The sequence below is a fragment of the Macrobrachium rosenbergii genome, chromosome 47, assembly GCF_040412425.1.
Source record: "Macrobrachium rosenbergii isolate ZJJX-2024 chromosome 47, ASM4041242v1, whole genome shotgun sequence".
NCBI classification, from domain to species: domain Eukaryota; kingdom Metazoa; phylum Arthropoda; class Malacostraca; order Decapoda; family Palaemonidae; genus Macrobrachium; species Macrobrachium rosenbergii.
The window spans coordinates 48482258-48501829 of NC_089787.1; the positions used below are offsets into that span (position 1 = coordinate 48482258).

A 19572-nucleotide genomic window follows, 5' to 3' on the forward strand; every position below is an offset into this window, starting at 1 on the left:
CCTTCAAATCCACTTAAGTATTCCTTTTCATCTTAAAAGTTCATTTAGGGAGATTTCCTTTAGGAGATATGCGTATCTAAATGTAAGGAGAATTTCTTGGAGTGTGCTTTGGATGAAAGTTATGAAGTAGAGATTGTGCTCATGCCAATCTCATTCTAATTCAGGCTAGAAATATTGAATGTACCATTTGAACAAACAGTAAGTTATATCGTTTAGGTCTTAGATTAATATACACAACGCAGTGCAGTGTTTCAAGTGCAATATGGAATATGAGTGAAGTGACCTGGGTGTCATAGTATAAGACTTAGGCTACGATTAGGTTAGTACATTTCAAACCGTTTAGGCTGTACGATCACTTTACGATTTGAAATGCTCTACTTGTTCTGAATGAGTCAGAATATTTTCAGTTATTTTTACATGTCACCCCCCCTTCCACCCCCTTCCCTATCGGGGCTGAACTTGGACTTGAAAGGCATCGGGAGTGTCACTATTCCTCAAAAACTATGGATTAGACACTAATATCTGTCACTGTCTTAAGTAATTTTTACATTTCACTCCCTTCCCACACCCAACCCCATTTGGTGCCAGAGATGTCTTACCTCCACAGTGTTCTTTCCCAGATGGTTAAGTCATATGTATACCAGGTTTGGCTGAAATAGCTCAATGGGTTTCAAAGTGTATGTGGAACATACACACATCTATTTATATATACTGTATATATATATATATATGTCCTTCAAAATATAGGCATAATATATAATATATATATATTTATATACAAAAATGGGAATAAAAGCACGTTAAAAGAAAAGAAGAAGAAGAAGAATATATATATATATATATATATATATATATATATATATATATATATATATTATATATATTATATATTATATATATATATATATATATATATATATATATATATATATATATATATATATATATATATATATATATATATATATATATATATATAAATATATATATACAGTCATACCTCGAAATTACGAGAGTTAGGTTCAGCCCCTCGTGCAAGGTGAATTTTTAATAAGTTTGGCATGGTCTTTAAAAATGGTAATAAATGTTTATTTCCAAGTTTAAGTACTAAATATGCTTACAAAGTATTAAGCTAACTTTTAAATGAACTAAAGTTAGTGTAATTTTATTTAAAATTTAGCTTATTACCCTTAAAAAAGGAAAACAGTAAATGGTTGACATAAAAACTGAGTACTGCACAGTTTCATAATAGCGCATTTACAGTAGGTGCGTCACGATATACTAATGTTACCCTAATTCATGGGATGCTGTTTTCTTTGTAACTTAGAGTAAAAGCCATTTTCTTTGCGTCACTAGGCAAAAACGTCGTGTCAGTCAACAAAAGTACAATTCCATAAAATATCAAAAAACATGTACATAATGTTCGTAGAAGGTAGTACAGTACAGGTAAAATTCAATCAATTTAAAATTATATACTGTACAGGTAATGATGAATGAGAGAGAGAGATACTGTAATAAAGTAACTGTACTGCTTTTGTGTATCGCGTATTTATGCAAATATATAAATACAAATTGTCCATTCTGATTTTACACCTAAAAACACGAAAACTTAAAAATTAAACACACTTTCTACAGGGGTATCATCTTTGAAAAATGCAGTAACAAAGGGTATCACATCTTGTAAAGTACACCAACTGAACGTGCTGTAATTACATGCACATACAGATTGCACCAGCACTTTTCTCAGAGGTGAACAGAGTAATTTTCAAAGAATGACACTTATACAACTCTTAGTTACATCTCTGATATTACATAAACCAATTCATTTTATCAAATGAACGTGACTGAACAACCTCATCTCAAGGTCATGTAAAGTCCTTGTGACAAAGACTTTGCAAATGGACATAATACTTGTATGATATTTATGTACAGAAATATAAATATAAATTTCCCATATCGATTTTACAGTTAAAAGCATGAAAACTTATAAATGTACTTCAAACATTAAACAAGCATTTTCTGCAGGGGTATCATCTTTGAGAAGTGCAGTAACTTTGCAAATGGGTATCACATCTTGTAAAAGTACACTAACTGAATGTGCTGAAATTACCTTCGCATCATATTTATGCATGTAAAAAAATAAAAATAATACATTTTCGATACAGATTTTACACATGAAAGCATGAAATGCATTTTTCATAGAGATTTTAAACATGAAAGCATGAAATGCATTTGTCATAGAGATTTTTTTGCACATTAAAACATGAAATGCATTTTTCATACAGATTTTACACATAAAAAGCATGAAATGCATTTTTCATACACATTTTACAAATAAAAGAATGAAATGCATTTTCATACAGATTTTACACATAAAAGCATGAAAACTTGTAAATTACTTAAAAATTAAACACCCACTTCTGCAGGATTTCTACTAGAATTTCTGTGTCTGTGAAAAAATCACTTATGCCCATTAGTTATATTTCCAGTGAAAAGTTCGTATATGTGTGTGAATTATATATATATATATATATATATTATATATATATATATTATATATATATATATATATATTATATATATATATATAATATATATATAATATATATATATATATATATATATATATATTTATATATATATTATATATATATATATATATATATATATATATATATATATATATATATATTATATATATATATATATTATATATATATATATATATATATATATATATATATATATATATATATATATATATATATATATATATAATATATATATATATATTATATATATATTATATATATATATATATATATATATATATATATATATATATATATATATATATATATATATATATATATATATATATATATATATATATATATATATATATATATATATATATATTATATATATATATATTAATCGTGTAAGATCAAGTATTACTGTATATATATAATATATAAAGTATATATATATATATATATATATATATATATATATATATATATATATATATATATATATATATATATATATATATATATATATATATATATATATATATATATCTTCCCAAGGTTCTGAGCATGCACCTGGCTACTGTTCAGCAGAACAGGGTAGCTCTGGGGTTCTTTCTTCTCCATGCTTGTTTTGGTTTAAGGATGGAGATAGATTTCTTTCCTGGAAGGTAACCTCGAACCTTATGTCTTTATTGTCATCTCACCTTTTAGTACCTAGTCATCGGCAGGTTGAGTTGTACTGTTCCCTGGCAAAATTTTTCTGTCAAAGTATACCAAAACTAGATTCTTGAAAAACTTGGCTTTTTTTATGTGGGCCTATTGAAATTTTACTGAAAATTCTAGTAAATTCTTTTTATTATATATCTGCAAGTCTCACCTAAGAAATTAAAATGGATCAAGCTCTTGCTCTGAACTCACTTTACCTGTTTGCAGAGTAACATTCAAACACAAACTTTTCATTTCTGGATTAAAATTTTTAGGGTTTTATGAACATAAGGATTGTTCTGTATTTCTTGAATTTCTCTGATATGAAGATTCCTATTAGAACTTTGATAGGTAGATGTAACCCCTTCCAAGTAGGACCTCACTGTGGTATTGGGGAGCTTTGTATGCGAGTCATACGAATCTTTAAATATAGCATCATCAAAGAACCTACCACTTTAAGTAGCCCTTTTATGTGTTTACCTCTACTGAAGCAAGGAGTTAGAATTTTGGACTGATGTGACTCCAGTTTTGGTGTAACTGGTTAAGTTTTCCTTGCCAACTTCCACTTCATATTGTTTAACCATAGATTTGGCATTTAGTGTATGTATATAAAGCTTGCATTGAAGCTTCAGTAAAATATTTATGTCTATGGAAAAAAAATGTTTGAATTATGTGTTAGGTTAAATGTTAACTATAAAAGTACTTTGAAGCCTTACCTTGATGTTTTTCCCTGGTAAATCTTCTACCAACTGCCTAGCTATATCTCTACAACCATGTCCCTCTGGTCCTAGACTGGAATCACATTCCCATTCACGGTTTGGGCTATGAGCGTATAAGGCAGCTGGTGTTGCATGTGTCACAGTAGTAGTTGTAACAAAGCCTGTTGTAAGGAATGTGGCATAAATGCAAGGTACATATTGCAAATTGATAGTGGTGAGACCATTTCTGTTATGAAATATTATTTTAAACCAAATTGAAATCCTTTATTAGGTGATTTTAAGAGACTGCAATACTGTTTCTCATTCTAAAGACCTTTATGCCTTGAAGTAGAATCACTGATTTTTGGGATGAAAATGTATTAACGTAACAGTATGTGATCCATAAATTGCTTGACTGTATGTATTGCAATTTAGTGCTTAACACTACCATTATTGCAGTGTCATTCTTCAAGAATGCATAGGGAGGAGTAAAATATTTCACTGTAAATACAGGTAATTATGAATATTCCATATATTAACATAAGAATACAAGGCAGGGAGAAGTAAGGGTGGAATCCAAAGCTGCCAGGAGCATCATGGGTAGATTGTCACATTGTGTACTCCCAACAAACAGTCAACATATCCACCAGTAAAATTCACAGATAAAACAATAAGACAAGAAAGCTTTAAAAGTAAGGACAAAAATGTACAAAAAAGTTTTAACAAATATAAAATCAAATAGCAGGTGGAAAATGCTGAAAGAAGGCATGCAAAATGTGCTGAAGTATTGACATCTGGAAGTAGGTATAGAAGGATGTTATGGGAACAACAGACTTAAAGGGCATTGAAAAGAGGAGAGCCTTCAGCTGTATCACAGGGCAAACAGGAAATGAGCAGAGATGAAAAAATGTGAAATTGGCAAAATGTATAAAATGATAAAATGGGAAAATTCAAATTGAAAAGAAAAGAATAGTGGAATGATGGCAGCAGTGTTTTGAAAAGGTACTGAATGAAGATAACATGAAGTGAAGTATGTTGATATGAGTGACAGGACCAACAGAGAATGTAAATTCTGAGGAGGTTAGGAAAACCCTTGGGAATTGGAAAAGTAAAGAATTCAGTGGACCATCAGGAGCATTTGATTTTCTAATAACTGATGGAGAAACCAATCATTGATGAACTAACCAGAATGTGTCAAAACCTGGTTAAGGAAGGAAAGGGACTAGATGATTGGGAAAAGTGTGACAGCAGTATACAAAGAAAAGTGAGAAAGATATACAGTAGAGGAAAAAGGATGTTTGTTTGCTGAGAAAATGCTAGAGATGTTGGAAGAAAGACCTTGAAATTGTTGAAATTAACAAGTGCTAGTTTGGCCTCATGCTAATGAATCTTTACTGTTGGGAAGATACAGAAAAGTTATCATAAGAAAAGGAAGAGATTATATCAGTTTTTGTTTTATTTTGAGAAGACATTTGACTGTACAAAGACAGCTAGTTGGGCATGCAAGATCAGAGGATAGCAAAATAACTCTTGTAAGCAAAATAGTTTTTATTGACAGAAAAGGAAGCAAAGATAAATATAATGTCAGGAAAGTGGCCATGCAGATGACAGGTATGGTGGTGACTTTGTTGCTCTGTATAAAGTGTAGTGGGTGTTGTCAAAGATATTCAGGCTTCTTTCTTTTTTTTCTTTAAATGTTCACCTGAAAACCCATGTGAACAGAGTCAACAGACTGTAAACCCAAAAAGGTTTCAAAGGGAAATCAGCCTGCAGAGAGAGACAAGTTATAGGAGAAGTTGGTAAATAAACAAACATGAAGGAATAGCAAAATAAAACTGATACTGATAGTCAGGAGACTCAGCAGAGAGCAGGAATGAATTTGCTTGTCACTTAATATTTGGATATAAGAAGAATCCACAACTCCACTAGATAAACTATTCCACATTTTAGTTGTAGCATAGATAAAACTAGCAAACTGAGTAGTATTAAACCTAATGATAGAAAATGACACACTGTTTGCAGCAGCAGCCTGCCTAGTGTTGCACGCAGAAACAGCTAGGTCTGGTAAAGAAGAGTGCTGAGGATGTTTGTCACTGTAGTACTTTGTATGCAGCAAACATAATGAACTCACTTTATGCCTTTGCCACCAGTCAACAAGTAAACTTGACTGATGACATAACTCTATCCAAGAGTTTGAGATCAGAGTCAGTACCAGCAACCACATTGGAGAATAGTACCCCCAAAAAGGAAGAAGAAATGAGTTAAAACACTTAGCTATAATAGCTTCTTATCAAAACATTATAGAACATTTCCAGAAGATACCAACTTTTTGAGAAACAGAGGAAGCACTATTAAGTATATGCTTCTCAAAAGTCATTATCTTATCAAAAGTATACCTAAAATCTTAAAAGAATCAATGAAATATGAAACTGTGCCATTTAAATGTAAATCACGATGTAAATCACGATGCCAAAGCCAAAGTGTTTTGGATCAGCTAACTATCATACTTGGAGTTTTAGAAGGGTTAGGCTTCATGTCCCAAATATGTGTGAGGTCTCTATTCAATGATTCTGCAAGGTGCAAAGGAGCAACAGCTAGAAGAGTAGTATCATTGGCATATGCAATCAGTGTGTTCTCCAGACCTTGCTACATGTCATTAGTATAGATAATAAGTAGCAAGGGTCTAAGAATACTTCCACGAAGAAAACCTGAAATATTACTAAAGCTACTTTACTGGCCCTTTTAATAATATTTTATTAATAGTTAAAATATTAATAAAATATCCACAAATTCCAAATAATCTTAGCCTGTAGATAAGTGTTTCATGATTCACATGTCAAAGATTGCACTAAAATCTAGACCAATCTTGCATGCCTCTGCACCCTGATCAAGAGCACTCTGCAAGACAGTAGATATTGACAAGAGAGCATCATAAGTACTGTACCAAGTCTTGTATGAAACCCAAACTGCAATGCTGGTAGTAGGTTATTATCTTCAACAGACCTACCAAGACATTTGGAAGGGAAAGTAATCTTTTGAAAACAATAGTACAGGCAGTCCCCGGTTTACGACGGGTCCGGCTTACGACGTTCTGAGGTTACGACACTTTTCAAATATATTCATCAGAAATTATTTCCCGGTTTGCGACGCATGTTCCGGGGTTACGACGCGTTGTACGCTGATCCGTCGGAAGAAATATGGCTCCAAAACGGCAGAATAATAAAAATTTGGATGTTTTTTTGATGAAAAACTCAATAAAAATGTAGTTTACATCGTTTTCAATACACCCAAAGCATTAAAACTAAGATTTTCTTAGGATTTTCGCGATTTTCAACGATTTTTCACGATTTTCAACAATTTTTCGGTTTATGACGATTTTCGGTTTATGATGCAGCGTAAAAACGGAACCCCCGTTGTAAACCGGGGACTGCCTGTAATCTTATGAGCAATGAAATCATCATTCTTTAAAAAAAAAAGATAGGAAAGATCCCATTAGGGTCTATGGTGCCATAACTGTCAGGACCCAGAAGCAAAGTTTTGACTTCTGTAGACCTGAAGACCGTTGAACACAAATTAGGCTTTGGAAAGCATGACTGAAGCAACATCAAAGACTCACCACAATATTTTCTCACAAAGACTTGAGCCAAACGTTATGCCTTCGGGTTAGGGTAATGTATAGCAGTTCCATCAGCCCCAACAAGGGGAGGCTTGTTAGAATGATCTCCAAAGAGTGATAACTTGAGGGCAGACCACCACTTATGGTCATCATCAGTGGAGAGCAAGATCTCCTTCACACCCTAGTTAAAGCTCTTCTAGCTCTCTCATGGACATCCTGAGCTTGACTTTTAAGCTCAGTAAAATAACGCCACAAAAAGTCTAATCATTTGTACCTCTGTAAGTGAAGAGCCTTTTGTTTTTCATGTTAGGCAACCTTGCAAAGCAGCATTAAACCATATCTTGTTTTTTATATGAAACCTGAGGATTCTAGAAGGAATTCTCCTCTCAATAATAGTCTTAAGGTACGTTCACTAATATTTGAACTTATATAAATATCACTCCACCTGAACTCAATAAGATCACAGTGAATACCATCTGAATTGGCCTGGGATTTCAAGTACAGTATACCTTCCTTGAAAAACTAACATCTCCATATTAACCTTTATCAAACAATGATCAGATGACCTCACCAACAAACCTACTCCACAAGTATAATCCGTGTAACAAGGTCAAGATGGTTGCCAGATTGGTGTGTGGGTTCACTTATTAACTTTTCACAACCGGAAATAGTGGAGAAATCTAGAGCAGCAACACCATGGCTAACTGTGGCAGTAACTGAGCTTAGCCATTCAGTGTGATGAGCATTGTAGTCACCAACAAAAATGAAACAATCCTTGGAGTCACCATCCTGAACTGCTGCCATTTTGATAAGCAAGCAGTCATAAATAGTCATCCAAATCTGGGTTCCTGTAGCTAGCAAATACATTAAGATATATTAGTCTTCCTCAGACTTAAGTATCCTATGATAGGCTGTACTGTATTGAGAAATCCTCTCCAGTGTACAGAGCTGTCCCACAGTCCTTTGGATTGGCATTACACCTGAGTAAAATAGGTGTCTTAAATTCAGAGTCAGCAGTTCTTAAATGTGCTGCAAATCAGACAAAAGAGTTTCAGAATAAAAGAAGATATCAAAAGTAACAGCAGCAATATCCAAGTCCTCTTTATTCTTATATAATCCACAGACATTGCTATGTAAAATACAACATGTCTATGATCAGAACATGTAAAACAAACAGAGAAATATTTGCAACAAAAGCAATAACAGGATAATACATACATATAAAATCAATAATGAAAAGTGTATGCCCATAAAAAGACAGAATTATCACTGGAAACTGGTTAACTGGGAGGAGCTGGAACACCCAGCAAGGACAAATACATTTCTAGATTTGCCAGGTGCTGAAGGAAGGGCAGTAGTGTTAGTTTTGAAAGTGAATTCATGGTTGAAGATAAAGAAAGAAAATGATAAGGGTAGGACAACTTATTGCTAAACTACTAGGCATCTTCAGCCCATATACTAAGCCTGCCTTACACACTATTTGAACAACAAGAGGAAGAGGGAACTGACAGGAAAGTGCAGTTGACTGTACCCCCAAGCAAGGGAACTCCAATCCAAGACAGTGGAAGACCCTGTTACAAAGGCTGTGACCAAGATTGAAGAACAGTGGTTCATTTCAGAGTGGCCTTCTAGGAGAGATGCCTACCAGGCTAGTGAGTCTTCTGCACAACAAGAAAGGACAGAACAAAATGGGTAAGAATTGTGGGATGTTCAGTGTTGACAAGTGTGCATCAATAGTAAAAGATGTTTAATGAATATACCAGACATTTGTGAGTTGGTATAGGCATAGAAAAAGTCTGTAGCCAGAGAAGGACCCAACAACAGAATATACTGGCTAGCCTTAGAAGTATACCTTAATTTCTGTAGTGCTAGTATCTCAACAGGTGGCTGGTGCCTTGGCTAACCTGCTACCTTCAAGGTTGCAAGTTATAAATAGAGTAAAGGATTTCTGATGCTCAAGATGTAGGAGAAGAGAAGAGAAGATCGGGAAGAGAGGGAGGAGAATCACTGTTGTTGTGGAATAGTAAACCTTAGAAGTGGTGGATCATCTCTGTTACCATAGCACATGTGGCCATGAAGCTTTCATTGTAAGGCACTAAAAAGTCATGAATTGGAAAATAGAATGAGATCTTAAATATGGAGTTTGTTTGCATAAGAGAACATGATGAGCAGTTGGTTAGAATAGTAATATTAGTAAATATAGGAAAAAGGATATGGATGAAGATCAAGGCTTGGTGAGATTTAGTTAGGTGTACAAGACAGAGGAAAGAAGCTGACATAAAATTTTTTTATACACTTATTTTGTACAAACCTACTACTGTACTTATATGTGGCCCACATTTGTGGTTTTCAAATTGCCTAGATATTGCAGTCTTTTGTCTGACAAGCAAAAGAACATTGGTAGCCCCAAACAAGCACCTTCAGGATCCATAGGGTCACATCAGTTAAACGCTTCGCTTTTCTTGTAGTCTACAGGAATCAGTAGGGCTGGGAACAGGGAGTCTTTTATGAGTTTGTATACAAAAGGTACCTTATGTACAAACAAATTTTTTGACCACAAACCCATTGCTTATATACAGCCAAACTTGTAATGTAGGATCAGTAAGAAATCCAAGGCTCTGATACAAAATGAAATTGCATAAGTATGGAAGAGCCTCTGATTGTGTAAAAATATGGTGCTTGTTATGTGTAGTGCTTTTCATTACTCAGGAAAATATATAAGCTATTACCATTTATGTAAGTCAGTGGTGAGTAACTCCAAAAGTCTGTCTCAAAGAGTGTTCTGTTTGAGAGATGAGAACAAGGATGAAGATATTGAAGAGTCCTTCAGATTCTCAATTGATGCAGTAGGTACTATGTCTCTTTGCTTCTACCAGTCATAAAGAATAATTGTCCAGCTGTTTGTTTTTATGTTCCCAAGATGAAAATCAATAGGTGACTGGCTCCACCAGGTACTTCCCATTAAAGTTCCATTGGCATTTTAGGTCATGTTTAGAAGTTAAAACTCTGGAGCATGCTCTGATTTTTGCCATCAGTCTCATGTGCATATGCTGTAATGAGAACATGTTTGTACAAGTAAGAGATTGTATTTCTAGAAATTTGCTTCTTGGAATGATATGTAGGGAGAAACAGTCTCAGTTCTTTCAAAAGTAAAGACGAACAGTTCTAACTGGGCAGGGAAGGAGAATCTTTTTGCTTTTGGTGTGGGAAGCAAGAGAAGGGATGGTGGAGGGCACTGGAATAATCCTGGCTGCCTGAAGTCTGAGTCTTTGCCACAAAGTGGGCTGTAAAAAAACAATCTTAATGAGTTCAGGCCTTTAGTGTGGGTGACTTTCCAAGTAAGAACACAAAGCTCACAGACCCATCTCAAAGAGACAGAAGCCAGAAGGGAGAATATTTTGTGTGAGAGCCTATAGGGAAGCCTCATGCAGTTGTCCATAATGAGGGTTTGGGAGGCTCTTCAAAATAAGCAAGAGGTCTCAGTTTGGAGGTTTGGATGACTTGAATACTGGCATTGCCTCCTGAGCTCCACTTAGATACCTACAACTAATCCACAAAGCTCAAAGACTTGAAAAAGAGTAAACTGATAGCTACTAATAGTTGACACTTGCAGCTTCTTCTGACACCTCAGAAACTGGATTAACACTGTTTTCTTAATATCAACTGCAGCACTGGCTCCAATTTACATGTTAGAGGTTGAATTTTGAAGCTCAGCAACATTTGGAGATAGCTTAGGCTTCTTTTATCTAAGATATCTAAGATCTTATGTCTGATGTTTTCCTGGATAGGTTTCATACAAGAAGTTATGACACTGCTGAATTCCCATGGAACTATCAGTGGTGAGGCTGATGAAGAGTAATTTCCAACATCAGGATCCTCATGGGATTTTATGTTAGTAGGAATAGGAGTCTGTAGCACCTCTCATATCGAGACTAATGATGCACCACAAAAGTCATTGGGATCTGGGAGACCTAATGGTTGTCCAGTATTTCCTGATTAGCTTCAGTAGGGGGAAGGCATATACTTCAGCTTGTCCAAGTAATGCAACAGGGTGTCCTATCTTCCAGGCTGCTTAGTTGTTTTAGGTTGAGTAGTAGATTGCTAACTTGCAGTTGAGATTTGACCACATACTCCATTAATGGTGTGCCTCACTGTTGCCAAAGAGCAACCATCATGATTAGAAGACCTTCTTTGCTCTGCTGAAACTACACACAATTATGATGTGCCTTCTTTGACAAACCTTGGGCCAGTCTATTTTGTTGGCCTTCATCCAAACAAAAATCTATGCTACTAGCCATCCCTTTGGCTCCTCAGATATGCAACTTTAGTTGAGTTGTCTGTCATTACACATACTTGTTTGCCATTTATTTGTCATGCGAAGGCTTGGAGAGCCAGGAAGACAGTCTTCAGCACTATAAAGTTGATGTGATGAGACCAAATTATTTCTGCATAAGGTACCTGAAGATGTGTTCTTTATCCTTGGGATGAGCATTTGAAAAAAGTAAAACTTCGTAAAGAGGAACCATGATCACTCTTACTCTGAGGTTCCATAAATACTACAACCTTTGCAGGTCTCTCTGTATCTTGTCCAAGGCTATGACTGAATAACTATCCAGTTGAGATGCTGCTAACTACGATCTGATTAGCTGCAGTTGCAGAGACAGCTTCCTAGAACAAATTCAGAGAGCAAGTTTTTCCAGAGAAACAATGTGGCAGAGACTGCCACATTTTTGTATGAGGATCTGGTATGTAAGGAACCTCTGCATCAGTGATTTTGATTTTTGGATCATGTCCTCTGTCATTCAGACTAGGGCTTCCACCATATCCACATATATTTTTAGGTGTGTATCCCTGGTCTATGAGTGTTAGGTTCAGCTTCTCCCAGTTCATGTGCAGACCTACAGTAAATGATGACATAACTGGATAAGATGTTTAAGGGGTTAACATAGTTTTGCTGTTGATGCACTATGACAAACCAATTGTGTAGGTATCTCCTCAGCTTTTTACATTTCAGTAGTGCCCATGCTACTACTGATGAAGAGTGTGAGGGTTTTGATGAAAACTTGTGATGCAGTGGCCACAGTAAACCAGAACTGCCAGGTAGGAAGCCTTTGCTGCCTAGACAAAGGAGAAATATTTTATTGAAGCCAAGGGACTTGAAGCCTTGAGGTCCAAGGAAGTTGGAAAGTCCGTTTTCCTAATAGAACATCAAGCACAAACCATGATTTTCATCTTGAAAGTGGTCTGCTGGAGATGTATGTTCAGTGGGCTAAGATTGATGATTGGGTACTCTGTTGTATTTTTCTTTCTTGACTGGGTTGCATCATAGCCAGCCCTAGGAGAGCTGTTAATCAGCTCAGTGGTCTGGTTAAACTAAGGTATACTTTTGTGCCCTCACCCCAATTTTAGGTTCTCTTTTTCCCCTGTCACTAGGTGATGTTATTGTTTTCATCCATCTGTTACATAGAGTATTTTGTTCACCTAAGAGAGACAGTTCCTCCTCTGATCAAGGCAATCACTTCTGTCATTATTCCTTAGAATTCTAGCCAGCAAATCATATTGCTTGGTTCCATAGCCATTCATCTTCTCTTATATCAAGCAGTGGAGTTTTCTCATATCTTCTCCTTCTCCATTGATCTTATTACTTCTTTTTATTCAGAATGTGATTCTGTGGGTTAGGCTCTTTTCCTACTGTTTGTCCATTCCTCATTGAGGAGTAAGATTAACCACCCCACTGGTCTTTTCTTAGTTGCAATTTTAATGAACAAGGCTCAAATGACCTCCAAACCTACACAGAGCCATGAGACAGCTCCTATTGGTGTTATCAGTACGGCATATCTTTCCTCTGTAGGTATTGAAGTAATTTATTTGAATATGTAATTAGTATTTTCAAGCTGTGTAGATGGGAATTTTCACATGAAGTTACTGTGATCTATATCAGCTACTTCTTGTTCATCCATATTAGTTATTAATCATTAGGCTTTGGGGACTTGAAACCTTAGAACATCTTGGCGACTTGGTGGTCTCTGTCCTGCACAGTATTATTTACCAAATTTGAACGTTATACATGACCATATGTGAAATTTTTCCAATAGTTACAATATTTTCTAATAATAAAAAAATCAGAGGGCCAGTGTCCCAGCTTCTCAGATTTGTGCTACTGTCCCTGTCTTTTTCACTTGTACCACAGTAAGAAATTCAGTGTTTTCCCAGTGCACTTACTCCTTGCACATATCCTCCTGCATCTCAAATTTCTCCCACTGATCCTAATCCTTTTACAAGATGGGGGAGTTTAGGGATCCACTTCAGGGAGTTTATGCTCTTTTACACCTACTCTCTGTGTTGTGCATTCAGCTGTAACTATTTGACTCCTCATCATATTACTTTTCCCCTTCCCTTCTTCCTCTTTCATTGAGGACCTTTGCATGGTATTTAATTACTGAAATCACTGCTCTTGTAACTTTGAAGGAGAATGGGGTTGGACAGCATGCCGCTCCACCTTATCCTGGACGAGATTGATGTTATTCACTTTGTGATGACTGATTTTAACCTCCCTGCAATTTCTGGCATGGCAATGGACTATTCTCAAGAATACTCATTTTACCCAAATCAAGTTACAGTAGTATTAAAACTTTATTACTGTACCATATAATAAACCCCAAAAAAGTAAATATTGTCAAGACCCAGCCTTGACTCACTTCGACTCCCTCTTTGAGAGGGGACCTCTTTGAGAGGGGAAGTTGATCAAAGTTTCTAACCTTGGAAACTGAAAAACAATTCAGCCCTAAAACTAGAATAATAGTTATTAAATAGGTATTCAATGGCAGAAATGTCATTCAGACAGATAAAGGTAAAGATGTGGCTTATAGAAGCCATAGCAAAAAGTCAATCTGAGACCTATTTGTCTATAAAAAACGAAGATAGCACAAATGTAAAAATAAAAAAAATGTAAAAATAAAAGAAAACATGACACCATGAACAGCATTCAGGGTACCATTGCACTTCCTGAGAACAGTAATGAACAGTCAAAAAGTATATGCTGTTAGTCTCTTAAAAAGAGATATACCAGACTCCAAGATTGTGAGGTATATATTATACTGAGTAAACAGAGCAATAAATAAATATTAATCACAAAAATAAAATTTGAAGGTCAAGTTCTACTTCAAAAAATAAAAATTTATGGCCAAAACAGAGAAATAACACCCTATGTCCCAAAGCCACTGCAGGTCAAAATTGTAGTAAATATCGGCATACGATGAAACATTGTCGAAATGGACCTGTATGTGTGTATCGTGGATCTGAACAACATGCCACACAATGGAAGTGCAGTGAACTGAAGTGTATAAACTGTGGGAAAGATCATCATGCAAGGTCCAAAGAATGCATGCATATTATATATATAATACAGAATAGAAAATATTACAAGAAAGAACAGGGATGTCTAAAAAAAGAGGCTAAATTAGAATTGAAAGTGAGAGAAATTCAGTATCATGCTAAGAAACATGCACATTCTTCAATAGCAAGAACCAATAATAAAAAAAATGCATACAGATAGCAGTAACAAAACACAGAAAAATAAATCTCAAGGAGAAATAAATTCTTTACAGAAAAAAACTGAAATGGTAAAGGATAAGAAAAAGGTGCAAATGATATGGGTAATATTTATTTAAATGAATTTGAAATGTTAATGCAAATAGGAACACAAGAAGATACTACAGAAGTAATAGAAGAAAGATGTGATGGACCGGAAATTAAAGATAAAAAGAGACCCTTGAAAAGAACACCACCCAAAGCGAAGATACCAAATATTATTAGAGAACATCAGTTAAACCAAAGACAAAAGATATGAAGCAAGAACACAAACAAAACAAGTAAAAAATGCACTGAAGCTTCTTCAGCGCCATCAAGTTTTCTGTACAGCATATAATGCTATATGAAATTCTCAGCCACGGCCCATGAGACTGTCAGACTCTCAGCTGGCCATGGTGGCCTGTGTTGTTGCATTGCCAGATGCATGATCATGGCTAACTTTAACCTAAAATAAAAACTGCTGAGGCCAGATGGCTGCAGTTTGGTATGTATAATTATTGGAGGGCAGATGATCAACACTAATTTGTGGCCCTCTAGCCTTAGTAGTTTTTAAGATCTGAGGGTGGACAGAAAAAGTGCTGACAGACAAAGCCATTTCAAGGAAAGCAGGTATCCAAAACACTGAAGAAGTAGAAGAGAACCACACCATAGACTGATTATGTTAGGGAGAAGAGATTACCTGTACTGCATCACCAATAATTGGTACAACAGGAGCTAATGAAACAAGAATTATCAATGATAACACATGTGGTTCTAATGTATGCCTTGTTGAATTGTGCAATCAGAACAAAGCAAAATAAAAGATAGTTTAACAAGCATAAGAAATTTTATGAAATATAGAAAAAAAAGAAACTACTGATTTGATCACTCATGAAAAAGTTGCAGGTGCATTGAGCACTTAACATATTGCAAGAAAAACAAATAAATGTAGTGAGTAAATTATTAGAAAAAATCCAAGTGGATAATACAAAAAAAAAGAAAGTAACACTCGATTGCTTAACATAATATTTTCAGTAGCTGTATACAATGGAACGTAAATGGTGTACAGACCAGATTACGTATAGGAGAAATACAACGGTTACTAAAAGACTACAAACCAATGATACTGTATTATGTTTACACCTTGTCAAAAAAACAGTACTGCATCAACAATAGGTAAACACACTTTAGCATCTACATCTAGAGAGGAAGAAGAAAATGTAGGTACAGCCATACATGTACAGAGGGGTGAAAATCCTGAAGAGTTTCATACAAATCTTGAGATACTGGGAAAGGTCACTGTAGGGTCACTAGAGGTCACTGCTGACCTACTGATCATTTAAGGTTGTATTGTCACCGGGATTGAGAAACCATGCAAAATTTCAAGACTATCAGACGAAGGGACAGGTTGAAAATTGAGTTACATACCAGTTTTGACACAGGCAGACAGACAGATGGAGAAGCATGTAAAAGTGACTATATTTTTACTAGAAACTGATACATTAAAACCCCCATACAGCAGAATTTAAAAAAAAGTAATTTAAGGAAGAATTTTGTGGCGGAGTTGTGTATCAAAATCCATAATAATACTCCCATATAAAAAATATGGGAAAAATTCAGGAAAATAAATGGTACCCATGTTAAACCACCAAGACATGCCATATTAAAAGATGGAAAAAGAATACTCATTCTGAAAGAAATAAGTACTGTAATAAGAGAAAAGTTAGCAAATGTAAGTACAGTAATGATAAAAATTTAGGCGAACACTCATGCACAAGAAAAAACATATACTGTAATAACAAAAAATTTTTAATCAAAAGAGATATATATTACTATAAAAAATCAATATGGAAGAGTTGGAATGTGCTCTCTTGAACAGCAATGAATATACCCTTGGAGGTGACAATATTTGTTTTGAAATGAACTACTATTTAGCATAGTCATACTTATTACAGTTTTATAATTATTTATGGCTTCAAAATTTATTTCCAGATGAATGGCAAAAAGCCATAATAATTCCTGCCTTCAAACCTGGAAAGGATCCCAGTAATTTAAATAATTATAGGACCAATTTCTTTAACACGTTGCTTATGCAAATTGTTAGAGGAAATGGTAAATACTCAGCTAACGAGGCACATTTGAGAAAATAAAATTTTGACTCCCACTCAGTTCGGGTCACAATGTAACAGATCTACATTAGATTCTCTGTCTAACTTAGAAGACCACATACGTAGAGGATTTGAATGAAAACAAATCACTGCAGTTTTTTTTGACATGGAAAAGGCATACGATACTAGATGGGGGTATTTAATATTAAAAATGTTATAAAAAAAAATAGCATCCGTGGACATTTACCTAAGTTTATTCAAAACTTTTTGACAGATCACACTTTTCAGGTGAGAATTGATGCTTTGTCAAAAACATTTCCTCATGAAAATGGTGTTCCACGCGGAAGCGTCCTTATTGGTGCGCTATTTACTTTAACAATAATTATCAGTAACACTTTACCTATTGGAATTAAAAGTAAGTTGTATATGGATGATTTTGCCATGTATTATTCAGCATCTCGTATAAAACATGAAGAATGAAACATTAATAAAACCGTAATTAAAAATAGATGAATGGGTCTCATCTGCAGGCTTTAAATTTTCCATAGATAAAGCTCAGGCAATCATGTTTTATAAAAATAAAATGTAGAAAAAGGTGAAGAAATAGATTTAAACATCAGAATTCCTAGTATACCAATTGGTCAGACAGTAAAATTTTTGGAATTAGTACTTGATACTCATTTAAATTGGAAAGCCCATGTAACACACATGAAATCGAAATGTAAAATAGCAATAAATCTTATTAAAAAACTGTCCAACACTACTTGGGGAGCTGATAGACATACCCTTACTATACTGTATAAAGCAATAGTGTTGTCTATCATTGATTATCGAAGAGAAATATATGGCTGAGCATCAGATGCAACGCTAACAACATTAGACCCAGTTCACAACAAAGGCCTTAGAATATTTTCAGGAGCCTTGAGATCCTCATCAAACTAATCTTTATAAGTTGAATGTAGTGAACTACCACTATATCTTCATAGAGAATTAATAACAGTGAAAAGTGCCCTAAGTATTCAAACAAGTGATTCACCAACAAAAAAATCATTTGAATTAAGAGATGTATATATAAACAACCATTCACCACCTTTCCCAGTTAGAGCTGAAAGATTGTTTGAATCACAGAATATAAATATAAAGTTACCTTCAACAGTAAAACTACCTCGTCCTTGGACTATGTGAATAAAATAAGAATTTGCACGCACTTAAAATATTTATTAAAAAGTATCCCAGAACACCATAGACAACATACAGTAGATCTCATAAACCGAAAATGTCCACATTACACAATGAACACACGTATCTAAATCACAGTACGGAGTGGGATATGCTGCAATATCCCAAGACAAAACATCAATTCTCTATACCTGATAATGCCTCAATATTCACAGCAGAATTGTTTGCAATTGCATCAGCCATATAAATAATTAAAGAAACATAATTCAATAATTTTGTGATTTTTAGCAACTCAAGAAGCACTATAGAAGCTGTTTAAAGTTACAAACCAGAAAATAAAATTGTACAACAAATTAAGTTATTACTCCATGAGTTATATAATAATGGGAAAAATATAGAAATACAGTATGTTGGATCCCTGTCCATATAGGGATTAAGGGTAATGAAGAGGCTGGTAAAGCAGCTAAAGAAACAGACTAAGTGACAAGATCAAATGTAAATAAATACTCGCTATTAATGGTTATATAACATATTTAATAAAATAAGTATTATAAATAAATGGCAAAAGAACCTGAAAGTTAGAAATTAAAATAAATAAAACCTAGTGTTGGAAATTGGAGTTCTTCATACAAAAGCGAGAGACATAAGCAAGTAATTGTGATGCGTCTCCACGTAGGCCATTCTCGTCCCACACAGAGACTCCTAATGAATAACCCACATAATCCTGCTCCCGAATGCTCTGAGTGGAAAGTTATGATAACAGTTAAACAATTGTTTGTGAACATCCAAAGTATAAACAGCGGTGGCTGTTAAGTTTTGGAAATGGTCAATTAAATTTTGTCCGAAAATTCAACATATGCAGTCTTAAACTTATTGAGAAATTGTATTTATTTGAAAGAATATAAAAAACTATATAAGTAAAAACAAATCCTTCAGGGCAACCCTTGTGATAGCTGATAATCAGATCAGTGGTCTGGTAAAACTACAGTATTTTAATAATAATAATATTTTCAGATTTCTTTTAGTTCCACTCTTTGATAGTGGCTTCAGTTCCAACTACCACCAGACGTAGAATTAAAGAGAATTATGGTCTTTATGAACAATTTAGAAATATATTTTTTCAATGTATTGTAAAACAACCATTACTCATTGGAAATCCCATA

The 19572-nt window shown here is 34.5% G+C and overlaps 2 protein-coding genes across 3 annotated transcripts in view; one reads left to right on the forward strand and one right to left on the reverse strand.

The window, feature by feature from the left end:
- The window catches only part of LOC136830834 (DNA-binding protein SMUBP-2-like), a 713243-nt gene that overhangs the window by 402144 nt on the left and 291527 nt on the right, over positions 1-19572 (forward strand). The window lies entirely within an intron of this gene.
- The window catches only part of LOC136830835 (alkaline phosphatase-like), a 177998-nt gene that overhangs the window by 59205 nt on the left and 99221 nt on the right, over positions 1-19572 (reverse strand). The window contains exon 6 of the mRNA XM_067090813.1: positions 3956-4119. Coding sequence (XP_066946914.1) covers positions 3956-4119 — 164 coding nt within the window. The remainder of the gene's footprint in view (positions 1-3955; positions 4120-19572) is intronic.